The sequence below is a fragment of the Eschrichtius robustus genome (assembly GCF_028021215.1).
Source record: "Eschrichtius robustus isolate mEscRob2 chromosome Y unlocalized genomic scaffold, mEscRob2.pri SUPER_Y_unloc_1, whole genome shotgun sequence".
NCBI classification, from domain to species: domain Eukaryota; kingdom Metazoa; phylum Chordata; class Mammalia; order Artiodactyla; family Eschrichtiidae; genus Eschrichtius; species Eschrichtius robustus.
The window spans coordinates 1,408,343-1,435,032 of NW_027175152.1; the positions used below are offsets into that span (position 1 = coordinate 1,408,343).

Sequence of the window (26,690 nt, forward strand, 5' to 3'; positions counted from 1 at the left end):
TGCCCTGTTCATTGATCATATGTTTAGCAGCATCCCTGGCCTCTATGTACTAGATATGTCAGTAGAGCCACACAACAGACACTGCCACAGGGGACAAAAACACCTTTGTTGAGAACACTGGGTTAAACCAAGTGAGCTGGCTCTGGAAAGTAAACTACATTGGATAGTTAAGACTATGAATTCTATAAAGGCCTAAACTATACACAGTGCCAATATCCCACAACACTTACCCACCTCCTATCTCCAGCCTATGGAAATAGAATATAGGCAGACAACCCCAGATTTCAGGCTACATTGACAGAGCCAATCCGTTTTTCTACCCAAATTTAGGCATGTCTGTAATCCAAAAGAATGACCCTCAGTTTGCTATACCTCTCAAAATGTTATAATCTTTCGATCTGCTGCTCAAGATTTTCATTTTTGTTTTCACAACATGTGATTAAAACAAAGAAAAAGTTTATTGGGTTATAAAATGCCATGGAGTCATCACAACTCTTAGTTCACAGATAACATTTGTTTTGAAAATGTGAATCTGTACAACTAAATTAACAAAATTAACAGAAAATTTAAGCATAATATAAATTTACCATTTGCTTATGTGATTTCTGAATGCATATAACGACACCCGTCTGAGCCCAGTGGCACAAAAATACACAAAACGCACACCTGTTCATGTCATACATCTATAAGCTACCTCAGCTCATGCATATGCTAAGAGCCATACATCTCTTCACAGTAAATCACAGTAACTCAGCGCTTTGATGCCTACTTCCACAAAATTTGCCAGGTCTTCCTTAATGTACAGAATGACATATTTATTATAATATTTATGTCTTTCTTATCCACTAAATGTGTAAAACTGTGTCATTTCTTTTATTAGGGTTGCATCTTGTGTGTGTGTCAACCAAGTTTGAGCGTTGTGCGTCTAACCCCATTTCTTTCATTAGCCCTGAGATTTTCGTTGCTCGTTTCTGCAGAAAGCCGTGACTTGGAAGACGGGTATGCCAGTTCAGAGTCTGAACCTCTTCTGGCGCCAGAACCAGGGCACTGGAAAAGCAGCCAAAGCCCCTCCCCGTTGGCTCCTCCCCTCGGGACTCAACCTTCAACCTCAGGGCAGAGACAGCAGCCCCACCTGGAAGCCGGAGTCCCACGCTCGCTGGCAACTCCTCCTCCTGGGCTCCCCTGCTGACATCTCTTCCGAGCACTGCCACCCACCCCCCTGCCCCGGTCCCCGCCAGTCCCGCAAGGGCTGAGCCCGCGTCCCCTTCATCTTGTTCCCCCCAGGGTCCCGCCGCTCACCCGCTCCGCGTCACCAGGCACTGGCGGAGCCCCAGCTTCCGGAAAATGTCCACCACCGTCTCCATGAGGGTGTGGTCCGTGACGGTGAAAGGGCTGAGGTTCAGGACGCGCCGCAGCTTCAGGGGCTGCGGGCTGTTGGCTGGCAGCTCAGGGGGCTCCTCGGTGAAGTACATGACCGAGTCGCTCACGATGCCCTCCTGCCTCTGTCTGGCGTTCTCTGGAATGGGCGAGCAGGACGGTGAGCCCCACGAGACTCCCTTGCGGGGTCCCTTCCCCCACCCCATCCCACCCCATCCCACAGCGACACACGACTTCCCTCCCCCAGCAGCCTAGAATCCCACAGAGGAGGGGCGCAGCAGGCAGACTCTACATTCTTAACTTGGAGCTTCAGCCAAACATCTGTGAAATTGGCATCTCTCTCTCTCAAGCTAATGCTGTGCGAGACCCCCCTGCTGTGACCTGATCATTCACTGCCAAAGTCTTGCAACGCGGGCCTGACCAGGCTACTTCCTTTAGGGAAATGCACTGCTTCTGCCTGGACGTCAGGGCACCCAGCTGGCCCAGGGCCTGCCACCCTTGCTTTCCTGACACACCTTCACCTCATCAGGGGCCGAGGTTTGACGTGAAAAGGAACCTCACTTAGCTGCCCAATGACCTTAATACATGGTTTGGGTTTTTTTTTTTTTTTTTTTTTACAAACTAACGTATAACTGGCCCAGATGGCATTATAAATCCTGAAAGGAACAAGAAACCAAGAGGACCATCCTAGGCTCACAGCCCAGAAACGCAGCTCAGTCTAATCATGATTTTTGGGACCCAAGAAATAACCCTAGAAAAAGTATATTTTACCCCTTTTAATCTCCTTTTTTGTGAATTTCTCAAAGGAATTAGAACTGCTGTGGTTACAATTAGCCAATTTCTGTCTACAGAGAATATCATGTGAAAGAAAGCTAAAATAAAATATGCTAACAGGAACTCATATACCTAAATGAAGTGCTAGAAACCAGGCTATTTAGATTCATACATGAAGTAGATTCATGAGTAGACGTATCTCCAAGGCAAATTTCCTTTGGTAAAAAATTTAATCTCTGTTTTAGATCACGTGAGGAATTAGGGAAAATGTACAGTGAGGCTTACCTTAAAATGGATCCTGATTTCTACAATTTTTGCTTTCTCAAAGACTACTGTTCATCTATATTGTTCATTTTAAAAAAATTCCAACTGCCTGTTCTGAAGTGATTTATTGCAATAGAGTACTCTAATGGAAAGCTGGAAGCTGGTGAATGGAAGAAGAGCCAACAGGAAAGCTCTTCACATCTTTCTACTAGGGTGAACCATCTATTCCTTGTTTGGACAAGAAATCTTTATCAGTCACCAGAATGGCTGCAACAAACTCAAGGATATAAGTTCACAGAGGGCAGAGCCTGACTACTGTCATCCCAGCTTCCCTGGAAGCTGTGCTCCCAGCTTCCGGGACAGCACCAGCACATAGTGGATGCTACCAGCAAGAAATATTTCCTGTGCAAGAGGGTAAACCAAGCCCTCACCCAGGGCATGATCCAGTGCTACTAGAGTATAGACTCCCAGACCCCAGGGACTCATGGGAGCCTGCCTGTGTAAGAAAAGAAGAAGGAGTGTAGGAAGGAAGGAAGAAAGGAAGGAAAGAAGGGAGGGAGGGAAGGAGAGAGGGGGAAGGGATGAAAGAAAAGAAGATGGCCCAACATTTGCCATGTGTAAAAGGCCCAAAAAACAAGAAGAAAATACACCAAATATTAACAATGGCCTTCTGTGGTGTTGAGAATATGGGTAAATTTTTTTATTTTCCCATTTGCTATTGATTTCCCCAGTATTCTATGCATATTAGTTTTACTTCAAAAATGTAACAAACTTCATATTTGTTGTAAAGATCAAGTGGTTAAACTGTTTTTAAAGTTGTTGTTAGTATTGGGGGTCTGCTGTTCTATTCTACCACAACTACTCTCAGTGGCTGCAGCTCCTGAAAAATGATGTACCCTTTACGAGCGCCTGTTAAGGTCATTCAACCTGACATTCCACTTGTTAGCAGCAGTACGATCATAATGCCAGGTGCAAGGAGGGTAATGAGGAAAGTGTTGATAAAGTGAATTCCACAAACTATGATAGGCCAAGAAATTTTAAAAGACTGGAAATAATCACATATCCAGTAAGTGATTACAATGGCTTTAGAGCAATGGTTCTCAACTGGGAGTAATTCTGCCTGCACCCTCAGGGGACATTTCTCAGTATCTGGAAACATTATTGACTGTCACTACTGACAGGAGGATGTTACTGATATGTGGTGGTAGAGACCAGGGATGCTGATCACACAATGAACAGGGCAGCCCCCTCACAACAGAGAATTATTTGACTTTAAATGCCAAAGAAGCCATGGTTGAAAAACCCTATTGTACAGTAATTATGTTTTTAAGGAGGTAATACTAATCCTGTGAATTTTAATTGCTTCCATAAAACAGATGTAATTAATAAGGAAGTTTTAACAGCGAAAAACCAGAAGAAGCCACAGTCGTGGTCAGTACAAAAACAGTATGATAAAATGGTAAATAATACTTAGAATAAAAAGCAGATTATTTTATGACAAGTTATAGTTCAGTAAGGCATAGAGAAGTCCCTCTGCATATGTTTTAATATCCCCAGCAGAAACAAGCAGGGAATCTGACCAATTCTCCATGGCTTATTATGTAATTAACCTCTCAGACAGAAACATCTTTAGCCCTAAATAATTATCCAACAGATCTGACATTTATGTTGTTGTTCAGTCATGACATAGAGCTCTTTCAACTGGCCAGAAGATACCCTAGTATCTTACACTAGTAAGAAAACAAAGAGTTTCTTTAACTCTTCTCCCATAACTCTGATTTTCCATTCCCACTGGGTCTTCTTTGAGCCCTTATTTTGATAAAATCTTTGATGAAGATAATTTTAAAATATTACAAAGCTGTTTATAAACTTTTTTTAACATTGGCAAGAAGTTTCAGAAATTCAAAGGGAGAGCCTTAGAAATAGTTAACAAAGAACAGGGATAAGCAAAGGGTTGTCTGCACAATGTATATTCCCAGTGGAGCATTTCACCATTATACCTCGACAAGTCCCGGTGGCAAAATTCATAAATACTCTTGAAGACGACATACACAGTAAACTCAAGTGCACACATAAGCCATGTCAAGGTAGGCTACAGCCTACCTTGAAATGATGGGATAGTGAGCAGGATCTCATTTGCTGGTCCCTGCCCCTTCTCCACCTGGAGAAAACACTCTAAGAGTCACTGCTCCTCCCTGCCTGGGCCTCCAAAGACTCACACCCAGGCCTCTGTCTGTGGAATCCTCCTACCTCCCGCTCCCCCTCCAAGGCGCTCATCCCTGGGCCAACGGGAGCCCCGGGCTTCTCCGAGCCGCCCGTGTCGGGAACATCCCAGCTGGGCCTCATCCCCTCTCCGCTCTCCCAACTCAGCAGCCTGCCCCTCAGCCCAGCTGATCCAGTCAGCGCACGAGGAGGAAGAGCATCCCACGGAACTGACTGGACCCACGCGGGCCTCTAACTGAAGGCGCCGGACATAGAGTCGCGAAGTGAAGGGCTTGAGCGGCGCCGAGGGAGGCGCCTGAGGCCGAGAGCTCAGCATCTGGGTCGGTCAGCCTGCCTGCAAGTCCGTCTCCGCGACCGGCCTGCCCGGCCAGCCCGCGCTCTCCCACCTCGTCCTGCTCAGCTTCGCCCAGGAAGTCCCTAAAGGGCGGAGCGCGTGTCTCCTGGCGGGAGGGGCCCAGGGGGCTGCTTGCAAACGTGGTGCTCGGTGTCCAGCCAAGAATGCCTCCGACGGGACACTGTCCCTCACGGTGTGACCTGGGGGCAGCAGCAGCAGCACTAAGAGGGAGCTCGGGAGAAATGCAGAGTCTCGGGTCCCACCCCAGACCTACTGCATTCTGGCCAGACGCCCACGTGAAACGAATAAGCATTAAAGCGTGAGAGACCCTGGCCTGAAGCCCTCCGACCCTTGTCCACTCTCTCGAACCTCTTTGAGAATGTCGGGGCACAGGGGTGCCGTTCGTCTCCGTGAAGCGTGAGCCTCCCTGCTTTACTCACTTATGGCGGGAATCAGCTCCCTCCTCTGGGCGAACCCGATGAGGCGCTCCGAGTCACTGGGGACGACCACGGGGAAGCCATTGTAGTCGGTCTCCTTGATGAGCGTCTCCACGTCCTCAACGGTCATGCTGTCCTGGGTGAGCACGGACAGCGGCGGCTCCCCCCGCCGTGGCCGCATGACGTGGGTGGCCAGCGTGCGGTGGGTGAACTCGTCCTTCACGTCCAGGAACGGGTACCCATTTAAGTGGATGTGGGCCTCGTAGATGCCTTCCTTCCCAAAGGCATCAGCCACCCACTTGCTGGTCACGGCCGCCGCCATCAGGGGCACGATGTACTCGAGACCACCCGTCAATTCAAACATGATGACCACCAACGACACCGTCATCCTGGTAACTCCACCTGCAACCAAAGGGAGGAATGAAATTGCAGGACTCGACCCCCACACCCGCGAGAGGACATGAACCGTGCAAACGGACAAGCCGGCTCTACCCTCCCGGCACCTGTTCCGCGGAGACAGTCCTACACGGCGCCCAGGCTCAGACCTCTAGGATAGAGGCCAGTCTTGGTAAACACAGCCTTGCATCAGGAGCCGTAAGTCACATCTCACCGAGGGGCTCTTCTCCCGTGAGGGACAGCAAGTTGTCTATTCACCCAGGACCCGCCTTGCTTTTTGGTGAGTGGAGCCTATGTGGGCTCTGCAGGTTTCTGACTCAGCAAGCATCGCTCTCTACCAGAACCCCTCGAGCTGGAAAATTGTAGAGACTTTTAGGGGCTACAGACAGGAGACAGACCCACCCTTGCGTCCCTTGGTATTCAAGGGAAGAATCCATATCGACTCCCGATCTGCCAGTGAGCTTAAACCAGGGTTTCTGGACCTCAGCACGAGGAACATTTGAAGCCGGATCATTCTCTGTTGGGGGTGGGGGAGGAGTGTCCTGTGCACTGCAGGATGTTTAGCAGCACCCCTGCCCCACCCACTACTGTAGACGGTACAGCTGCAAGATGGTGGAGACCCCATCAGCCTGAGTCCCCGGATGACTGAGCGGAGAAAAGCCCTCTACTACTCACATCACACACACACACACACCACACACACACACACACACACACACACACACACACACACACACACTCGGTACCTAGGCAGGCGGCGGCTCCCACCATGGCGTAGAGCCCTGGGGTGACGCAGTCTGCTCCGGGCCTGCACCAATTCCTGAAGATGATCCAGTCGTGGTGATGGTAAGCCAGTTGCTCCACGCCAATTCCCACCATCCTGCCTGCCATGGCCCCCACAGCCATGCTGGGGATGAAGAGACCGGACGGGATCTGCGGGGAGCGCAGGGGAAAGCAGCATGAGGGAAGGGGGCCCCCGTTCCCGCTGCCCCACCACCAGGAAAGTCAGGCCCCCTCGACAAGCTTGCATTTTGCTTCGGTCTTCAAAGGAGGGGCAACGCTTCAAAACATGGGTCAGCTGGGAAACCATGGGACCAATGATTTCACCTGCTTGGTCGTATCTACTGTGACTTGGAGAGAATGCAATTTTACACTTTCATTTCCTCGCCTTCAAAAGCTGGCCTGGTTTGCCTGCTGTGGATTAAAGAATCTCAGAGAGAGATGGGGGGCAGGTCTGTCTTCCTAACAAAGTCCATTTTCCGAAAAGTATTCTGAATATTTTCAAGCCAGGCTAGATGCAGCAAAGAAATAAGACCATGGAAACTGAAAGGTCTAGGTAATAGCGTGTTTTATATTTTGCTGTGTGAAAAACATGTTCATTTCTCTAGTGATCAGACATTTGCTACAGAGCAGACTTGACTCTGTTCGTGGAGACTGCATGTGACCGCCGATCCTGACCGGGAGCTGCATTTATGTCACCCCTACCCCACCCCTGCCCCCCAGCTGTCATCAAGCTGAGGATGCAAGTGGATCTTTACCCAAATTCGAGTTAAGTTTGGATCCTCGGGTGTGATTTCCAGAGTGTGAGACATTCCTGAGGAAATTGTTCCTTTCTGAGCACCCCTTACTTATCCCCCCCATCTTTTAATCCCTTGTAACTTCAAAGCAGACTTCTCCCAGCAGGCACCAGAAGAAAACAGATCCCTTTGCATCAGAGACAGTCACCTATTTAATACCGTTTATCCTTCCTTGTTCTTAAGGCAAAAATTCAGGTTTGTGTTTGACCACTGCACCCAAGTACACAGATCCTTAGACTTTTTTTTAATATTTATTTTTTTGGCTGTGTCAGGTCTTAGTTGCGGTATGTGGGATCTTTCGTTGCTGCGTGCAGGCTTCTCTCTAGTTGTGGCATGGGGACTCCTGATCGCGTGGGCTCTGTAGTCTGCAGCAGGCGGGTTTAGTTGCCCCTCGGTATGTGGGATCTTAGTTACCACTAGGGATTGAACCTGTGTCGCCTGCACTGCAAGGTGGATTCTCAACCACTGGACCACCAGGGAAGTCCCTAGACTTTTTTTTTTTTTTTTTTAATTCGTAAGAATACCACAAAAAGCAACAGTCATGGAACACAAGGGGGTTCTGGAGGGTTGCCAGCGTTCTGCTCCTGGTCCTGGGTGCTGGTCACACAAGTGTGTATGTTTTGTGAGAATTCCCCAAGCTGTACACGTCTCCATATGAATGATATACTCCAAGCCTTAGCTTCTTCACTGGTAAAATGGGGTTATAAATCTCTATTCCATAGGCTTGCTGTTTATCAAAAGCGTTGTTTCTTGTTGATTAAAAGAATGTCAAGTGCCCTGCGCATGAGAACATTCAGTAAAGAAAGGTCACCTCCCCTTTTCCCCCCGTCACAATCTTATTCTGGGGACTAGGGTGCTATCCCCAGAAGGACAGAGGTTGCCTCCCTCCCCTGACACCTTCCCTCCCCTTCACTTACCTTCATGCCAAAGGTAAATATGGTAATGATGATTTTGAAGATCAGCGCCAGGGCCAGCTGCCACATGGCCGTGCAAACGCCGACCCCGGCCGGCCGGTGGGGGATGTCGTCCACGGGCCGCGTCATGTTGGGGTCATTGATGTAGTCACAGAGCTGGGAGGACTCGAGGGCCCCGCAGTCATTGAAGAGCTCGGATATGAGCTCGCTCGTGCTGCGGCGCGTGTAGGGGTTGGGGTAGGCGACGATGGCAGTGATGGCGGTCACCGCGATGACCTCCAGCACCGGGTACCTCCCCAGCTTGGTGGTTTTGCGCCTCCTGCACCAGGCGATGTTGCAGCGGATGAAGAGGGTTCCCCACAGGCCCCCGAAGACCCCAAGCAGGATGAAGGGGAAGAGCTCGGCCATGTACCAGGGCGTGTGATACTCCACGTAGAAGAGGACGAGGCGGCTGTTCCCAAAGGGATTGATGGGTCGCAGCGTGAAGGCTGCCACCAGGGCCGCAAAGAAGGACCGCCACAAGGTCTTTAAGGGAAAGTAGTAGCTGACCTGCGACCAAGCAACAGGTGGAAAATCAGAGACCGGCGGCAGAAAGAGCCGCCCAGAGCCCCAGCCCCACCTGCTGGCACAGGCCATAAAGTCACACTCAAGACCAAAGACGGGCGGTACTCACTTCCTCAACCTACGTGTGAGGATGGCCCAAATGCACTAACAAAGATAGTTAAAGGACTCTATGTCTACAATTGGAACGGACACTAGTCAAGGTGTGTTTGCGCTATTTTTTAAGACAAATGAGAACACTTCATCATCATTCTGTTTATAGCACAGAGACCCTCCTAAAAGAAAAGAAACCTCTGATTTGATTCTCCAGGCAACAGATCATGGGTTGAAACCCCTGGCCCAGCAGATGTATCTGGAGGGCACATGAGTTAAGAATGGTTTGTACGTTTTTAAATGGTTGGGGGAAGAGAGAATTATTTTGTGACACGTGAAATATTCAAAAGAACAAGACTTAGTGACAAGTGGTAATTACATAAAATTCAAACTTCAGCATCCATAGGGAAGGTCTCGTTGGAAGGCAGCCACGCCGTGCACGTGCGTGTTGTCTGCGGCGCCCTCCACGCTACAAGGGCAGAGCCCAGTGGTTGCGACCGAGCCCTGAGACCCGCAAAGCCTAAAATATTTGCTACCTGGCCCTTTACGGACAACGTGGGCCGACTGCTGGACTGGATCCATTTGGGTTGCAAAACATAAAAATGCTTCATTATGTTGTTTATGAAAACGAGAGAGGAGACTGCAAATCTCCCCCCAGAAATCACACTGGCAACTTTTAAAACAGGAGTTGAAAACACGTATTTCATGGCGAACACTGCGGCTCCTTAATGAGCCGCAGGAATCTCTCAGCCCTCAGAGGGCTAGAGAGGGAAGCCTCCTGCCGCCCCGACCCCCGATGTGTTCCTCGGCGCTCAGAACCACGGGGCCCTCCGGTGCCCACGCTCACCTCTTCCAGACTGAAAAGCACACCCCCGATCGGAGCACCAAAGGCGACAGAGACCCCGGCAGCGGCCGCAGCTGACAGCACCTGTGAAGCAAAGAGCTCCCCGTCAGCCCGAGGCCTTTCCGGCAAATCAGCGGGTACTGGAGAGGCTGGAGAGGGCGGGAGGGCGCTTCATTCTGCACCTGCTCACCTCGCGCCTCTTGCCCTCGTTCTTGCTGTACTTGGAGAAGAGGCTGCTGAGGAAGTTGCCACAGCAGCATGCCACGTGCACCAGCGGCCCTTCCTTGCCAAGGCTCAGGCCCGAGGACACCCCCAGCACCAGGGTGACAGTCTTGATCAGCAGGGTCCACTTGCCCAAGTAGCCCCTGATGATGAAGCCGCTCAGGATGGTCTTTACCTGAAACACAGGATGGAGAGCGATGGGGAGTGAGGCGCTTCAGCGCCACGGCTAGGAAAGTAACCTCTCCCTCCTCTGAGGAGCAGCTTTCAAACCGAGATTCGCTAAATCATATGGAAGACAGGCTGCTTTAGTTGTTAATTTAGCTATAATTTTATATTGAGAATTTATATTAACGCCTAATTTTATATATTAATGGAACCCTGAAACAATTTCAATGCATAGTAAATCTTAATAATTCCAAGAGTAATGAGAGATCATAAAGAGGACTGAATAAGTAATTATCAGTCTCATTTTATTTATGGCATTTTATCATGTGCATTTTGCCCTCTGTTGTGTTGAAAAGACACGTGTATCTATTGATTTTAACTGTTAATTTTTCACTACTGAAAGATGGCCAAGATAAAGGAACATCTGGCTGGCCATGTGACAACGCAAATAGAACAAAATATCAATTTAACTTTAGATCCGGGTCGGCAAACTATGGCCCGTGGGCCAAATCCAGCCCACAGCCTGTTTTGTATGACCTACGAGCTAGGAGTGCTTTTAATGTTTTTAAATGTAATATGTAAACAAGACTACTAGCCTTTTAGTGAGAATAGTTCCTCAATTTTGCCTCTTGACTCACAAAGCCCAAAATATTGACTCTCTGCCCTTTATCGGAAAAGTTTGCCAACCCCTGATGCAGGCCAGGGGCATATGGGTGTTTACTGTCCAATTCTTTCAACTTGCCTGTATGTTTGAAAATATTCTTAATACAATATTGGAAAAAGAAGATGCTCAACATTCTAATAACGCACCCCTGGGGGATGTAAGGGTATCTGAATCCATGGCAACCCCTTCCCTTCCGTTGAATCTTGCCCTCTTGTCCTGAAAAGTACTTTGACTACAGGTAGAGCTGACTCCTGCACCACTTTCAGACCTGCGACGTTTTGTGCACGCCAAATAATGGCTTTCTCCCTAAAGGTGCACGTGAATTTGCGTAACGCTTTTAGAATTCAACGGGGTGTCCATCTCAGTGATTAACTTCATCTACTGGAGTCCTCTTCCCCCAAAACAGGGTTCTTCTGGATATGGAAGCATCACCCTGGATATGGAAGTCCTCTTCCCCCAAAACAGGGTTCTTCTGGATATGGAAGCATCTCCAATGGGTAAGTAACATTTTACCTTCAACCTCTCCCGCGACTGGCTGAAATGGAGTGAATGTTTACTGCCCAGCTAGCAATTTACAAGCCTGTAATCAGAGATTTATTAGACACTGAGTGAGTCAGCTAATGAAATTCATGGTCAGTATCCGTTTTCCCATTGTATAATACATAATGGGACAGTCTCAGCTCCTGTCACCGTCAGGATGTTTACATAACGTCAAAGAGCCTCCCAGTGGGCGCCAAGAGATCAGTTTCTCACGTAGCTATTACAATCCTTCTCCACCGGCACTCCGTGGCATCACCTGGAGAATCAGGCACCAGTGAGGACGAGGTATCCCCCCGCCCCGAGATCTGATGCAACTGGTCTGAGGTGTATCCTGGGCATAGGAGGTTTACAGCCTCCCCAGGTGATTCTAAAATGCAGTCCAGGTAGAGAAGCACTGCTCTCGTCCTGAGAAGAGCAGTACAGCTATTCCTAATTCCTCTGTATTTAAGGGCGGTCCTGAAACGCTCTCTGGCATCATGTCACCTGTGATGATTTGGAGAGGGTTGTGAAGTGAACTAATCCTAGCAATTTTACAGGGGGGTGACTGGACCATTTTCATCTCAGGAGTTCTTGATAGAGATCTGTTTCTTAATTCAGGGAGAAAGACCAACAGTGAGCGAGCGTGTGGGCATCCGTTCGAAAGCACTCACTAAGCTCCTTCCTAAAGGCAGACAAACTAGCAGTGGTTAAACTGGTCTTTAACTAGTGCTAGTGGGCCTATTTGAGCCTGTGCTCTGGGGATCTCAGATCCCTTTATTTAAGGGACGTTTTATTATGCCTGCCACAATCCTGCCCTTTTGTGTTGCCTAGAATAAAATTATCTACAATTTTTTGTCAGTTAGTTAATATGGATTTGGACCCCAGGGTACAGCTGAATAGTGTAATACCATTTAGAAAATTACAAGCATCTAAATTACCTGAGCCTTTGCCAGCCATGACATGTGGTGAATTGAACAATGTAAGAGGTATTTTGTAATTCTCTAAAATGACTTTATAAAATTGTCATGATCAAATTAGGGACTAAAGAAGGCAAATTCATAGATGCCAAAATCCAATCACTTGCTTTAATTTGGATCAACAGGGACTGAATCAAGCAGGGCTTTAAGGCGATGTATTGCAGCACATTTGTGACTTCATGGTGGTAACTTTAAAACCTCTCTGGCAAATAAATATTTGTGAAAGAGTTCACATTGTATAGAACTGAAACAGCAACTCAAAGTAAGTTCTAGGAGAATATGATTTCTTTTTTTTCTTTAATTTATTTTATTATTTATTTATTTATTTTTGGCTGTGTTGGGTCTTTGTTGCTGTGTGCGGGCTTTCTCTAGTTGTGGCGAGCGGGGGCTACTCTTCGTTGCAGTGCATGGCCTTCTCGTTGCGGTGGCTTCTCTTGTTGCGGAGCACGGGCTCTAGGCGTGCGGGCTTCAGTAGTTGTGGCACGCGGGCCCAGGAGCTGTGGCTCGTGGGCTCTAGAGCGCAGGCTCAGGTAGTTGTGGTGCAGGGGCTTAGTTGCTCTGCGGCATGTGGGATCTTCCCAGACCAGGGCTCGAACCCATGTCTCCTGCACTGGCAGGTAGATTCTTAACCACAGCGCCACCAGGGAACGCCCTAGGAGGACATGATTTCTTATACGGTCCACAGTGGTTCTATGAATGAAGCAGACAGTAGTAGAATCATCATTGCCCAGTTCGCTCTAAGTTCTGAAGCCCAAGAACTAGTGTGCACTTTTAAGTGTGCTTTGTAGAGCATACAAAAGCATTTTTTACACAGAAAAAAAATGGTCTCTAAATTTGTATTTTTTTTTTTTTTTAATGTTTCAAAGGAATTTTTGACACTGGCTGGGACCTGGAACCCTCTGCTGCACTGCTGCAATGCTTGCACCCGGACAAACATCTATCAACAAAATACAAAGAAACTATAAGGGACTAAAAGTAACTGCATGCATGCCCAGTTGGGGCAAATTCTGGACAACAAGATACAAGGACACCAAAGAGCCCCACTGCCACTTCTGAAGAGCGGGAGCAAAAGCAGGTCACTGCGCATGCCCCCTGCACTCAACACCACCAAAGGGGTGGGCAGACCACCTAAGCAACTCCTCTGGCCCGACCCCTGGACACACCCCTACCCTCACCGCATATAAGGAACCAGCTCGCCTTGCCCCCCAGCAAGTAGGCCAGCAAAGGAACCTGTTACTTGTTCTCCCTCCCGGCCTGCTGCAGCTCAGGCCCCAATAAAGCTTTGCCTGAATTTCTTGCCTGGCCTCTGATCAATTTCTATTGATTAAGGAGGTCAAGAACCCTGGTCAGTAACATTGTCATCCAAAGTAATCTAAATGTTTCAGAAGCAAACATTACAAAGGATGAGTGATTTTTAAACTGTGCAGAAGTGCACTGCCTTCAAAGTTTGTTGCGACACTGCACACCAGGAACAGCTTAAGGCAGATCACCTCCTATGATGGGAAGTGTATTTTCTAAAGATCTCATTTAGTATCTTTCCTGAAGTGAAGAACAGCCCTGTATCTCAAACTGGGTAGAGCTGTTTGCATGGTTAGTTGGGTTTTAACTGGAAGGACATTCTTTATATCCAGGAACTACTTATTTGCACTTACTTTTCACTCTGCCCCTCTCCTCCAAGAACCGGGGTAGGTATTTGCACCCTTAGGTTAGGAATTTCAAGCTCTACTATAATAACAGGGAAATTTTTCTACTACTGAGTCATAATAACCAAAGCTTAATTATAAAATCTCCATTGGGCTCCTGATACTTGAAAAGATTATTGTGAACCCTTTTATAAATAGAGACATGAATCTGTTACATATTATATACGGCTGAAAGCATATTCATGTACCCACTACCATGTACCCACTACCAAGTTCAGGACAGAAGAGCAGGTACCTTTGAAAGCCCTGTGTTTGCTTCCCCAGTGGAACCTTCCTCCTCCCCCCTCCAATCATTCTCTTGCCTTTCTTAATAGCTTTAGCACATATGTGTATCACTAAACAGTATGCTTGTTTCATTTTGGCTGTTTTAGGGACTCTACAGAAATAGATTCTTACTTTATTTAGATATTCTTCTGCAACTTACTTTTTTCACTTGATACCGCTTTTTTGAGTTTTATCCACATCAATGTGTTCCTTGCGCTTTGTCACACGGGAAACAATGCTCAACTCAGTAGTTTATTCCTTTTGAGTTCAGCTGTCACAAATAAAGATGCCCGCTTTGGACGAAGACCAGGTCCAGCCAGCCACTCCCAGATGGAGTTCCCTGTCTGTCTACGAGCTGAGCTACGCATCTCTGGTTCTTGGAAGGGGAAGATGGTATTGCCCCCACATCTTTTATTGCTGCTTTAAATTTCCCACCAGTTCCCCACTGGCCATCTCCTTATTTTGATAGGCGGCTTGAGTCCAAAAGCGCCTGCTGTTGGGCATTGCGATCAGAAACCAAGATGCCAACAGTAATCTGTTCTTTTTAGTGTCCCGGGTGCCTTCGGTCTCCGATATCCAATAAAACGCAGTCAGTTCTGCCTGAACACTTGTTTGGAAAACGCATATTTGTTCCAGTGTGATTCATGCCTCAGGGCAGAACTTGAGCATAATGCCAATTTCACATCTGTTTCTGCACAATTTCATCTGGGAGAAACACAAGGCAGAAAACTGCAGCTGCAAATCAAGCCGTGCAGGGATACACAAAATGCACACAGGCACACGTCTCAGAGGACTTCCAGCTCACGCATGCACTAGGGGAGTATTCATACATTTCTTAACCATTTAACGTGCGTCTAACTCTGCTACTGCTTTTATGAGGTTCCCATCTTTTTTATGTGTCACCAGTTGAAGTTTCTGAGTGCTGTGCCCCTAGCCCCATCTTCCCCACAAGCTCTGTGGTCTTGATGATGCAGTTTTGTGATTTTTAGGAATGCATATGGTGCCTTAGAGCAGCACTGGCTGTACCAAGGAAACAGGATGGTATTGCAGCTTATTTTTCAGGCTCCTGCAGCAACATGTTCATATAAACCATCCAAAGTTCAGCATGAAATAGTCTTTTTTTTTAAATTTTATTTTTTCCTGGATCAAGACAAAGTTGAGCTCTCCTTTCGATGATCCTTTAATTACCCTATGTGGTGAGAAATCACACCCTATGTGGTGAGGAATACATTTCACCCAGTGAAAAATGGACTCTTTTGAGACTAAAAATAACGTCTCACCCTTGCTAACAGTAATGCTTTGAATCAAAGTATAAGTCTTAGAAATGGCTGGGAAGCTAGACGGCCATATTTCCCTCCAAAGTAAGAGAGAAGAAATCAAACATGGTGCCCAGCCAATTCTGCCTACCCACCTCCATCAACTCAAGTAGAGAATTTATTTTTTGGAAGTAATGGAGAGCACTGAGAACGTGCGAGATTTCAAGATCCCGGTCTACTTCTGAGATTTGAAGGAATTAATTTTCAACTCCACTGAGAAAGAGGTTTAGCAAATGGCAAAGTGCATTCCAAATGTCTTCAGCTGCATTAAGTCAATCAGGCAAGAGAGTGGGAGAGGGAGGAGGAGAATAAAGGGATTACGTCTATCTTCCAAGAAGAGTTCTAGCTTGAATGGTCCTCACATTACCCCTGATGTGCATCTTGGCAACTAACTCCCCCTCACCTGGGGCTTCTGATCTGGCGATGACCCATAGGCATTGTGGTAACCACTGAATTTGGGTAGAAATTAACCCTTTACCCCAACTAAGATTTGTATGTGGATCTGAAGCTTGGAGTGCCATGAAGGCAAGCGCCTGGTCTGTGCTTCACTGCTGCATCCCCTGGGCCTGGGATATTCCCATCACGGAAAGCCCACAAACATCCTCTGTAATGTGTTCCTAAGATGCATTGGAAGATGATAACTTAATCCACAATGAGATAGCACTTCACACCTGCTAGGAGGGCTATAATCCAAACCAGATAACAACTGGGGTCGGTGAGGATGTGGGGAAACTGGAACCCACATACACTGCTGCTGGAATCTCAAGTGGTGCAGCCACTCTGGAAGAGAGTCTGGCAGCTCCTCAAAAGGTTAAATATAGAGTTGCCATGTGAGCCAGCAATTCACCTCCTAGGTATCTACCCAAAAGAAATGAAAACATATGTCCACACAAAAACTTGTAGACAAACGTTCAAAGCAAAATCATTCATAATAGCACAAAAGTGGAAGCAACCCATGTTCCTTAGCTGATGAATGGAGAAATGAAATGTGCTCTATCCAGACAATGGAATGTTATTTGGCCATGAAAAGAAGTACCAATGTATGCTACGACACAAATGAACTTGGAAGACATTACGCTAAGTGAATGAAGCCAGACACAAAAGTCCACAGATTGTATGATTCCAGTTACATGAAATGTCCAGAACAGGGAAATCTGCAGAGAGAAGAAAGGAGATTCGTGGTTGCCTAGGGCTGGCAGACCTGGGGGCAAATGGGGAGTGACTGCTGATGGGTACAAGGATTCTTTGGGGGTGATAAAAAAGTTCTAAAATTAGATTGGGGTGACGGTGGCACACCTCTGTGAATATCCTAAAAGCCATCGCATTGTACCCGTTAATGGGTACACCCCACGGAATATGAATTATGTCTCACTAAAGCTGTTATTAAAAAATAGTAACATCTTTTCTTCTCTATCGGAAGAGATAAAAATCAACCCTATTTCTTCAGCATGATCAAGAAATCACTCTCAGTAAGAAAAATAAAGCCAAACAAAAGGCTTTAAAGAAAATACATACATCGTGCACATGAAATAGTGGGAAAGGATTTTCCAAGTGAAGTTTGAACCCTAGAGCTAGAAAAAGCCAAGCGGCAAGTGGCACTCGTAGTAGCCACGACGACGGTCAGGACAGACGCTGCAAGGTGAGAGCTCGGACGTCCCCCCGCACCAGCCACGGGGCTCCCAGCCGTCCCCCCACACCAGCCACGGGGCTCCCAGCCAGGACCCGCCCCTGCACCCACCTCCGACTGTTTCACCAGCAGCTCCGACCACTTCTGCCACAGGGGACACTTGTCCCTGTCCTCAAACGTGGTCTCATTGGAAGTCCAGCAGCACTGCTCGTGGCTGTACCAGGAGGCCGACAGGCAGATGCCCTCCTTCAGTTCTGTCATCCAGCCGACGGCAAGATCGACGACCCCGGCCAGGGTGCCTGGAAGAAGCAGCGAGAGCCACTCAGAGGGACGGCCGGCGTGGGCCAGGGCAGCACGTGCGCCCGGAGGGCCAGGCGGAGATGCCCGTGCCCCGGGCTGCCACGCACCCAGGAAGCCTCTTTCTTCAGTCTTGAGGTCACCTGAGCGAGTGGCAGGGCACCAGGTGTGGCAAAGGTGGTGCCCAGCCCAGTGAGACACAAAGGCCAACGATACGCTGTCCTCGGGGGGCTTTGATCGGGCGGGAGGGAGAGACCCGCAGCGCTGAGCCCACCGCAAGCCCCTGGGGCCGAGCGGCTTTCAGAACCCAGCCCTTCTGAATCTTAGAAACAGGGTACCTACACCCTATACATCATGTAACCCCCTCAGTGGCTTCTGGGGCAGGATGCTGGGATCACACACATGAGTATCCTCCAGGAAACCTGACAACTCAGACAGAACGGAGACAAAACGATTTACAACAGCCTCGTCACCGACATAAAGTTTTGCCACCAAATGGAGTCCAGCTTGAAAAATCTCACTTGTTAGAACTTTCTGGATTTTTAAAAAATTGTGGATAAAGGACAGAGGAGCTACATAAGTAAATAACTACTTTAAAGGCCGATAGAAGTGGGATAAAATCGAGTATGCAGTGGGTCAGAGAAGGCCATTTTAGGTCTCCTTCTAGAATAACCCATTCCAGTCTTTTACAAAGGCAGGGAATACTTTTGGGCTACCAAGCTTTTCACACTTTTTACTGGATCCTCATTACAACATCAATTCCCCACCGGCATCGACACCAAAGGCAGCCATACGCCAGCCTCAGGCGACCTGGCCTTGCCACTCTCCTGGTTCCATCAGCAGTCGCCCACTGTTCTAGCCAGAACACCTGAATCCTCAGCAGTGCGCAGGCTCTGACCGCCGTTCCCACGTTTCTCTCCAGGCTCCTCTCTCCCCATCACGAATCCCACACCCTGCCCACACAGTGTTCCTTGGCACACCAGGCCCTCCTCTCTGCACCGCCTCAGATAGCACTGTCCTCCCCCAACCCGGCAAGCTCCTATTTATCTTCCAGGTGCTGGCATTTATATCACCTCCTTCAGGAAGCCTTCCCTGATTTCCTAAGTCTGGGCTAAGTATACTTCCCAGGCATTCTCCCATCACCATACTTACCACATCCTGATATGATCAGTATTTATATATATGTGTATACACACACACACATCCCACACATGCACACACACACACTCCAACTAGTCTATAAGGGTGGGGGGAGTCTCTTGTCTAGTTTGTGTGCCACGGTGGGGATCAAACCAGGTGTCTAGACCCTGTGTCCCCTTTAAGTGGGCAAGGGCCATTGTTGTATTCATGTCAGGTACATAGCTGGAACTATACATCCATGTTGAATGAATGAGAGCAACAAACGAATGAAAATCATAAAACTCAGGTCCGTCCATTCACTCAAGGGCTATTTATTGAGCACCTACTTACTACGTGCCACGTACTGTTCCACACCCTGGGGTACAGCAGTGAACACAGCAAACTCAGGTCCCTGCCTTCATGGAATCTCACCTTGGGCGAGAAGACACTAGACTGAATAAGTAAGTAAATGAGGGGCTCCAACAGAAGGTGGTAGGTGCTAGAGAGGAGAATACAGCACGTTCCAATGGCAGCCATTTCCTACAATGGTGCAGGAGAACGGTCGGACAGGTCCTCAAAAAGTTAAGCAAGGAGTCACCACCTGACCAAACACTTCCATTCCTAGGCATCTGCCCGCGAGAAATGAAAACATATACCCAACACAAGACATGTACGCAAATGTTCACAACAGCATATTCACAAAAGCCAAACAGTTGCTGAACGGAGAAACAAAGTGTGGTCCACCCACAATGGCAACAAAAAGGAATGAAGTACTGACACACGCGACAGCATGGATGAACCACGGAAACGTTATGCTGTAAAAGAGGCCAGTCACAAAGGACCATATGTTGTATGATTCCATTTTATGAAATGTCCAGAATAGGCAAATCTACAGAGACAGAAAGTAGATTAGCGGTTGCCCAGGACTGAGAGGAGGCTAGGGGCACTGGGGCTGATAGCTAAAGGGTAGGGAGGTTCTTTGGGAGCTGATGAAAATGCTCTAAAATTGACCTTGGTGATGGTTGCAAAACTCTGTGAATACACTAAAAACCACCAAGTTGTACACTTTAACTAGGTGAACTGTTTGGTATGTGAGTTATATCTCAATAAAGCCGTTACATACATACACACAAACATACATATAGTGGGCGCGGGCGACGAGGCTCAGAGAGGGAGAGACGTACTTCTAGAAAAGGTGGTCAGAGAACACCTCAAGCAGATGACATTTGAACAAAAACTGCCTTGTGTGGAGCAACAGCGACACCCAGTGGTGGCTCCTGGTTAATGCCCTGCAGAGGAGCCGCAGCTTTTGGGCCTCTCCGTCTTGGGCGTCAGAATATAATGTCTGGGCTGCCACTAAGGAGGGGACAGGCCAGACAGTGGGACCCCTGGGTCTCGCCACTGGGGAACGGGAAGGTGAATGGGGCAGTTTTCTGGCTTTTCCTTCATCCAGATCAAAAGAACACTTTAGCCACCTTCACTGCCAAGATCACCCCTTTCTTGCCTCCCTCCTATATTCACCTGCTGATGTGACCATGGGATCGCCCTTCTCCAGTGGTCCTCACCCCTGGCTGCACATTAGAATCACAGGGGAAAGGGGGCTTTACTCACTGCTAGGGTGTCATCTCCAGGGGTACTATTTAATTGAAGCTTGGGCAGCAGCATTTTTTTTTTTAATTCCCCAGGTGATTCTTCCTGAAAGAACTGATGGAAATCGGATTAACAGTGAAGCCCGATGGTCGGTATCTGACTTGTTAAAGACAGCCCGACAGGGCTCTGAGATCAGTTGATAAATCTACGCTGTGTGACTCCAGCAGGATGCCAAGACATCTACTCTGATTCCTTCATTTCCCGTACTCATCCCTTCTTCCCAGGAGCCAAGAATAACACAGGGTACAGTTTTATAAATCTATTCTAAAGAAAGACATCAAAATTCGCAGCAGACTACCCTCCCCGCCCCCCGCCACCTACCTTTAAAGGTCTTCACAGAGCCAGACGAATGGGTGGCGAAACGCCGTATGTCCATGAACTCGAATTCCCTCCCAGCATTGCTGCCAACATACACCGGGCGCGCCGCTGGGAGGGGAAGGACAGGGCGCGGGGGATGGGCGGGCAGCTGCGGTGACCGGAAGGAGAGGACTGCCCCTTCAGCTCTCTCCTGGGCCCTTCAGCACATGCAAGGCAGAGGGAGTCCCTCCCTGGCAACCAAGCCCCTCCTACCACTGTAGATGTAACGAGTGACAGGGCGGCCAGAAATCCAAGTCCTCTAATCACAAAATCTTACTCTATGCCCCGCAGGTGCTCTGCAAGTAGGTACTATATTCAACCTGTATCGCACAGCCATTCTCTAATCAGTCCTATCACCACAACTAGCGTGTTACTACAGGCAGGGGGGTTTTCCTAAGGGAATCTCTTTAGCATGATCAAATTTTTTTTCTTCTTAGACATTAACCTTCACAGCCTCCTAAAAGGAAGTAAGTTTCAGGAAACAATTTCCACGGAGGGCTGGTGCATTTGCTATTAAAAGGGGAGGTGTCCCCTCGAGATACTCGTTCGTTCACTCTGGAAACAGCTACTGCTCACAAACACGGTGTTGGGATTATACAAATGAAGGACACGGAGTCCCTGAGGGCCAGAACAACCCATGGGCTGGAGGTACCTCCCCCGGGCCTACCTCAGACCCTGTGGTGTCTCGCGTTACAGTGAGCGTCTCTCGATGTTTACAGTTCATCTCAGGGCCTGCCGGTGTTAGTAAAGGCCAGTCTCATAGGATGTTTTATTTTTAGAGATCAACATGTTCCCGTCCTTTCTCGCCTTCTACGTGGTCAAGTACTATAGAATGTGAAATGTGTGCCTTCAGTAAAATCCAGCATGGCAGTAAACCTCTGTACAGTGTGGAAAGGGCCAACCCGCTCTCTCGGTACCGCTCTCCAATGACCGCACCTGGGCCCGTCCGTGCCTTGGGGCCTTCTTGCTTTACTGATGATAGATTTATGTTAAGTGCATCGTCGTGTATTGTGCTCCTAGGTATTTGAAGGAACAACCCCCTCGCATGAAGGACAAGAGAAACGCCCCACGTACCCGCCAGCAGGCCGATGAGCAGCATTACCGCCCATCCCGACCAGGCGTCCAGCAAGCTCTTGATGAACTCCCATATGGACTCCTTGCTCTTGCTCGTTATCTAGAAACAGAAAGACATCGGAGTTGACGTGGATACACCTTCCAATTCATGCTTCCTTCTCTGAAACTGTTTCCTCAGGACACACGGCGATTGAGAAAACGAATATAATGAAGCAACTAGACTGCCACTTACGTGATTCTTTCAGTTACCTAGCACAATGGTTACATGGGCTTTCTAGTTCACAGAGCTATAAAGATGCCATAATAGTCTCCAAAGAATCCAAAAAAATTCACTTAATTAAAAAAACCTCACTAAGTGTGATTTGATCTTTGACTATTTCAAAGCCATTCTGAAGGAAGACATCACTTCGGTGTCACCGTTTTGAATACAAATCATTATTTTAGCTTAAATCATAAGGTCTGTTCACAAAAGACCCTCTTCGACAAAGACTTCATTTCCTTCTTTCATTTTCCAGGCTACATGTTAACAACAAGAATGAACTTACTTTCTCTTTCTTTCTTCCTTCCTTCCTTCCTCCCTCCCTCCCTTTATGGCTGCGTTGGGTCTTCATTGCTGTGCGAGGGCTTTCTCTAGCTGTGGTGAGCAGGGGCTACTCTTCGTTGCGGTGCGTGGGCTTCTCATTGCGGTGGCTTCTCTTGTTGCGGAGCACGGGCTCTAGGTATGCAGGCTTCAGTAGTTGTGGCTCGTGGGCTCAGTAGTTGTGGCTTGCGGGCTCTAGAGCGGAGGCTCAGTAGCTGTGGCACACGGGCTTAGTTGCTCCGCGGCATGTGGGATCTTCCCGGACCAGGGCTCAAACCCGTGTCCCCTGCATTGGCAGGTGGATTCTTAACCACTGCGCCACCAGGGAAGTCCCAAGAACCTTTTTTTTAATTTAAGTATAATTGATTTACAATGTTAATTTCAGGTGTACAGCAAAGTGATTCAGTTATACCTATATATATATATATTCTTTTTCAGATTCTTTTCCATTATACGTATTACAAAATATTAACTATAGTTCCCTGTGCTATACAGTAGGACCTTGTTGTTTATCTATTTTGTATATAATAGTGTATATATGTTAATCCCGAACTCCTAATTTATCCCTCCCCCACCCCCTTTCCTCTTTGGTAACCATAAGTTGGTTTTCTATGTCTGTGAGTCTATTTCTGTTTTGTAAATAAGTTCACTTGTACCATTTTTTTAGATTCCACGTATAAGCAATATTATATGATATTTGTCTTTCTCTGACTTAACTTCACTCAGTATGATAATCTCTAGGTCCATCCATGTTGCTGCAAATGGCATTATTTCATTCTTTTTTATGGCTGAGTAATATTCCATTGTATATGTGTACCACACCCTCTTTATCCATTCCTCTGTCAGTGGACATTTAGGTTGCTTCCATGTCTTGGCTATTGTGAATAGTGCCGTTAGCTTTGTGCAGTGGCAGTATCACAGCCAATGAGGTTTATCCGAGGCGTGATTACTGCTAATTGTAAATAGTGCTGCTGTGAACGCTGGGGTGCATGTATCTTTTCGAGTTAGAGTTTTCTCTGGATACATGCCCAGGAGTGGGGTTGCTGGATCACATGATAACTCTACTTTCAGTTTTTTAAGGAACCTCCATACTGGTCTCCATAGTGGCTGTATCAATTTACATTCCCACCAACAGTGTAGGAGGAGGGTTCCCTTTTCTCCACACCCTCTCCAGCACTGTTGTTTGTAGATTTTTTGATGATAGCCATTCTGACCGGTGTGCGGTGATACCTCGTTGTAGTTTTGATTACCAGCAAGAAGGCTCAATGAGCCAGCCTGGATCACGCTTTCCAGGCAGATGGTTACATCTAAACACGTTGTAAGAGGACCCCTCTGCCTCCCTGTGTTAACAGAATCGTACATTCCTGAGATCATCATTCCCCTCATGACCCTTCAGAGCAAGGGCTGGCAAACATTTCCTGTAAAGAGACAGAAAGTAACTATTTTCGGCTGGGCAGGTCAGATGGTCTCCGTGGCAACTACCGGACTCTGCTGCTGTAGCACAAAAGGAGCCATATGGAGCATGCGCATGCGCGGGCGGGGCTGCGAGCCAAGGAACCGGCGCAGAGCCGGACACGCGCTGCGCTGGATTTGCCCGAGGGCCACAGTCCACGACCCCTGCTCCGGACGGAAGGGTGCCCCAGCTCCCCCGTTCCTCCAGGTCGGAGCCAAGCGGCTGCGTCAGCTTCTCGACGCTACCTCGCTCCCTACACATCTCTCTGCCTCCTTCCCTGTCAACCTGCGTGAAATGATGCGACACAGTCACACTCTCGACGGCACTGCCCCCTCGGCGCACCCTCGGAAGCTGCTCTCCCTCGGTCGCCGACAGCCCCCTCGCGGCTGCTTCGTCTCCGACTTGACCCCTCCGTGGAGGGGGCCCCGTCCTCGCCACTCTCTCCCCCTTTCACTTGTGGCCACTCTGCTGGCTGCCCTCCTTCACCTCTACCTGCTTCTTCTAAGCATCGGTCACTGACCCCCCAGCCCGCCCCCCGGAACCCGCTAAATCTTGGCACTGCTCCGGGGCCCAACTGCTCCTGACCCCTCTCTCTCCAGACCCAGGCCACCTGGGCCGCTTCTAAAGCTTCAGCGCCCACTCGCACGCCAAGGACCCCCCGTGCTCCACCAACAGCCCTGACCCTGCCCTTGAACTGCACAGGGTTCTCTCGCCTGCCGACCACCTCCAGCCACAGGCTGGACAAACGGCTCAGACTTACAGCGCCTGAAACCGAACTCAGTGGCCTCCCCCTGAAATCGGCCGCGTCCCTTTTCTCCCCTCTCGTCGTCCAAGGCATCACCCTCTTCTGACCACAGCCAGGGCGTCATCCTGGCCCCGCTACCCGCCTCCATCCTGGCAACGGCTCCTGTGAAGGACCTGGACCCCAAGCCTCTCTCCGTCGGCACTTCACTGCCCTCTGACAGATCTTCTTCCTCTTTCTCCTGAGCTCATTTCCAAGCTTCCTGTTTCTCCCCTGGCAGTGCATCTCTCTTGTATCCTGTGGCCATGAAAAAGAAATCCAGGGCTTTCCCGGTGGCGCAGTGGTTGAGAATCCACCTGCCATTGCAGGGGACACGGGTTCAAGCCCTGGTCCAGGAAGATCCCACATGCCGCAGAGCAACTAAGCCCGTGAGCCACAACTACTGAGCCTGCGCTCTAGAGCCCGTGAGCCACAACTACTGAGTCCGCGTGCCTAGAGCCCGTGCTCTGCAACAAGAGAAGCCACCGCAACGAGCAGCCCATGCACCACAACAAAGAGTAGGCCCCGTTCACCACAACTAGAGAAAGCCCACGCGCAGCAATGAAGACCCAACGCAGCCAAAAACAAACAAACAAACAAACAAATAAATAAATAAATAGGAAATCCAGGGACTTCCCTGGTGGTCCAGTGGTGGAGAGTCCACCTTCCAATGCAGGGGACGCGGGTTCGATCCCTGGTCAGGGAACTAAGATCCCACATGCCGTGGGGCAACTAAGCCCACGCACCACAACTACTGAGCTCACATGCCTCAGCTAGAGAGCCCGCATGCTGCAAACTACAGAGCCCACGCACCCTGGAGCCTGTGAGCCACAACTAAAGAGAGAAAACCTGCCCACCACAACTAGAGAGAAGCCTGCGCGCCGCAAAGAAAAGATCCCGCATGCCTCAGCGAAGATCCTGTGTGCCGCAGCTAAGACCCGAAGCAGCCAAAAATAAATTAATTAAATAAATAAATAATAAAATAAATCTTAAAAAAAAAAGGAAATCCAAACTCCTCTTCATGTTCTACTCAGTCGTTCCCAATGCGGCCCCATCGCCCACGTGGCCGGACTCATCTCTAGTCCTCCCCTTCCGTGAATCTGCCACCAAACCTTAGAGCTCCTTGAACTGCCTAAATGTGCCACAGTCTTTCATGCCTCTGTGACCTAAAAAAGAGCCACTCCTGATAAGAATCCTTTCCCCTTCCTCTGCCTGGCAAATTCTTAGTCATACTTCAAGACCCCACTGAAATCTCACCCTCTCTAAAAACTCCCTCCCTAACCATACCTCCTAAATGATCCCACAGCACTTGATACATAACTTTACTGCAGCCCATAAAAATATATATTGATTGCCTACTAGAGGCCAGGCACTGTAATACGTGCTTTCATACACACACAGCCCCATTTAATCTTCTGGTATAATTAACTCCATCCTTACAGATGAGAAGGTGGGGTCCAGAAATGGCACCCCAAAAGTCAGCCAGCCTAAAGGTGTCAAAGGCAGGATGTACCCGATCTGTCTGGTTCCAGAGTCCCCTCCTTGCCCTCCACACACCTCTGTATGACACCACCTTCCACCCAAAGCGCCTGGTATTATAATTACCTATCCACATCTCTGCCTCTCCCACTAGCCCTTTCTCTTCTCTAGAACCTAGCTCAGCACATGACAAATGAACCCAAGCTCTAGCTCAGTGACTGTCCAATGAAAGCATGGCCTCCAAAGGGATTCCTCTCAAAGTATCCCTATGAACAGCATGTACCTTTCTGTGTCTGTCGGTGTCCCGTGACTTCTCCCTCAGCCAGTCAATGGTGTGGAAGTCCTCATATGTCCCCACACCAGGGAATGGCCCGTCAAGGAAATCCATCAGGTTTCCAGAGCCACTCATCGCTGCTGCATTGACCATGCTACTTACACCTGGGAGAGAAAACCTGTCATAAGAAATGTAAGCAGGAGCTGTAATGAAGACGGTGGAGTAGGGAGACCCTGAGTTCATAGACCCAGCAAAAAAATACAGCTATTTGCCAAGCACTTACTGATGAGAAATACAAGAAGACTAGCAGAAAAGACCTTCTACAACTAAAGATGTAAAGAAGGAACCACAAGAAGACAGGTAGGTGGGCAGAGG

At 48.5% G+C, this 26,690-nt stretch overlaps 1 protein-coding gene and 1 pseudogene across 2 annotated transcripts; one reads left to right on the top strand and one right to left on the bottom strand.

Annotated features, from left to right (window-relative positions):
- Window positions 1–1,269: 1,269 nt before the first annotated feature.
- LOC137757651 (H(+)/Cl(-) exchange transporter 4-like) lies at window positions 1,270–26,475 on the bottom strand. 2 transcript variants are annotated; one of them, XM_068534265.1, is made up of 10 exons: window positions 26,325–26,475; window positions 21,749–21,848; window positions 17,363–17,550; window positions 16,701–16,778; window positions 9,985–10,191; window positions 9,798–9,878; window positions 8,300–8,845; window positions 6,552–6,738; window positions 5,413–5,811; window positions 1,270–1,516 (listed from the first exon to the last, which is right to left on the bottom strand). In XM_068534265.1, exons 1-10 carry the CDS (start codon window positions 26,466–26,468, stop codon window positions 1,296–1,298), a joined length of 2,151 nt encoding a protein of 716 aa, XP_068390366.1. In that variant the 5' UTR covers window positions 26,469–26,475; the 3' UTR covers window positions 1,270–1,295. The 2 variants fall into 2 exon arrangements, with proteins under 2 accessions (XP_068390366.1, XP_068390367.1); XM_068534266.1 differs by lacking the exon at window positions 16,701–16,778.
- Window positions 23,224–23,346, top strand: LOC137757675 (U4 spliceosomal RNA; annotated as a pseudogene).
- Window positions 26,476–26,690: the final 215 nt, after the last annotated feature.

Bases quoted from the DNA above. Each gene is read 5' to 3' on its own strand.
- LOC137757651 (XM_068534265.1), bottom strand. From the start codon at position 26,468: ATGGTCAATGCAGCAGCGATGAGTGGCTCTGGAAACCTGATGGATTTC. The intron at 21,849-26,324 runs GTACATGCTGTT...TTCTGTTTCTAG, and splicing joins ACACCGACAGACACAGAAAG to ATAACGAGCAAGAGCAAGGA. The intron at 5,812-6,551 runs GTACCGAGTGTG...CTTTGGTTGCAG, and splicing joins GGGAGCCGCCGCCTGCCTAG to GTGGAGTTACCAGGATGACG.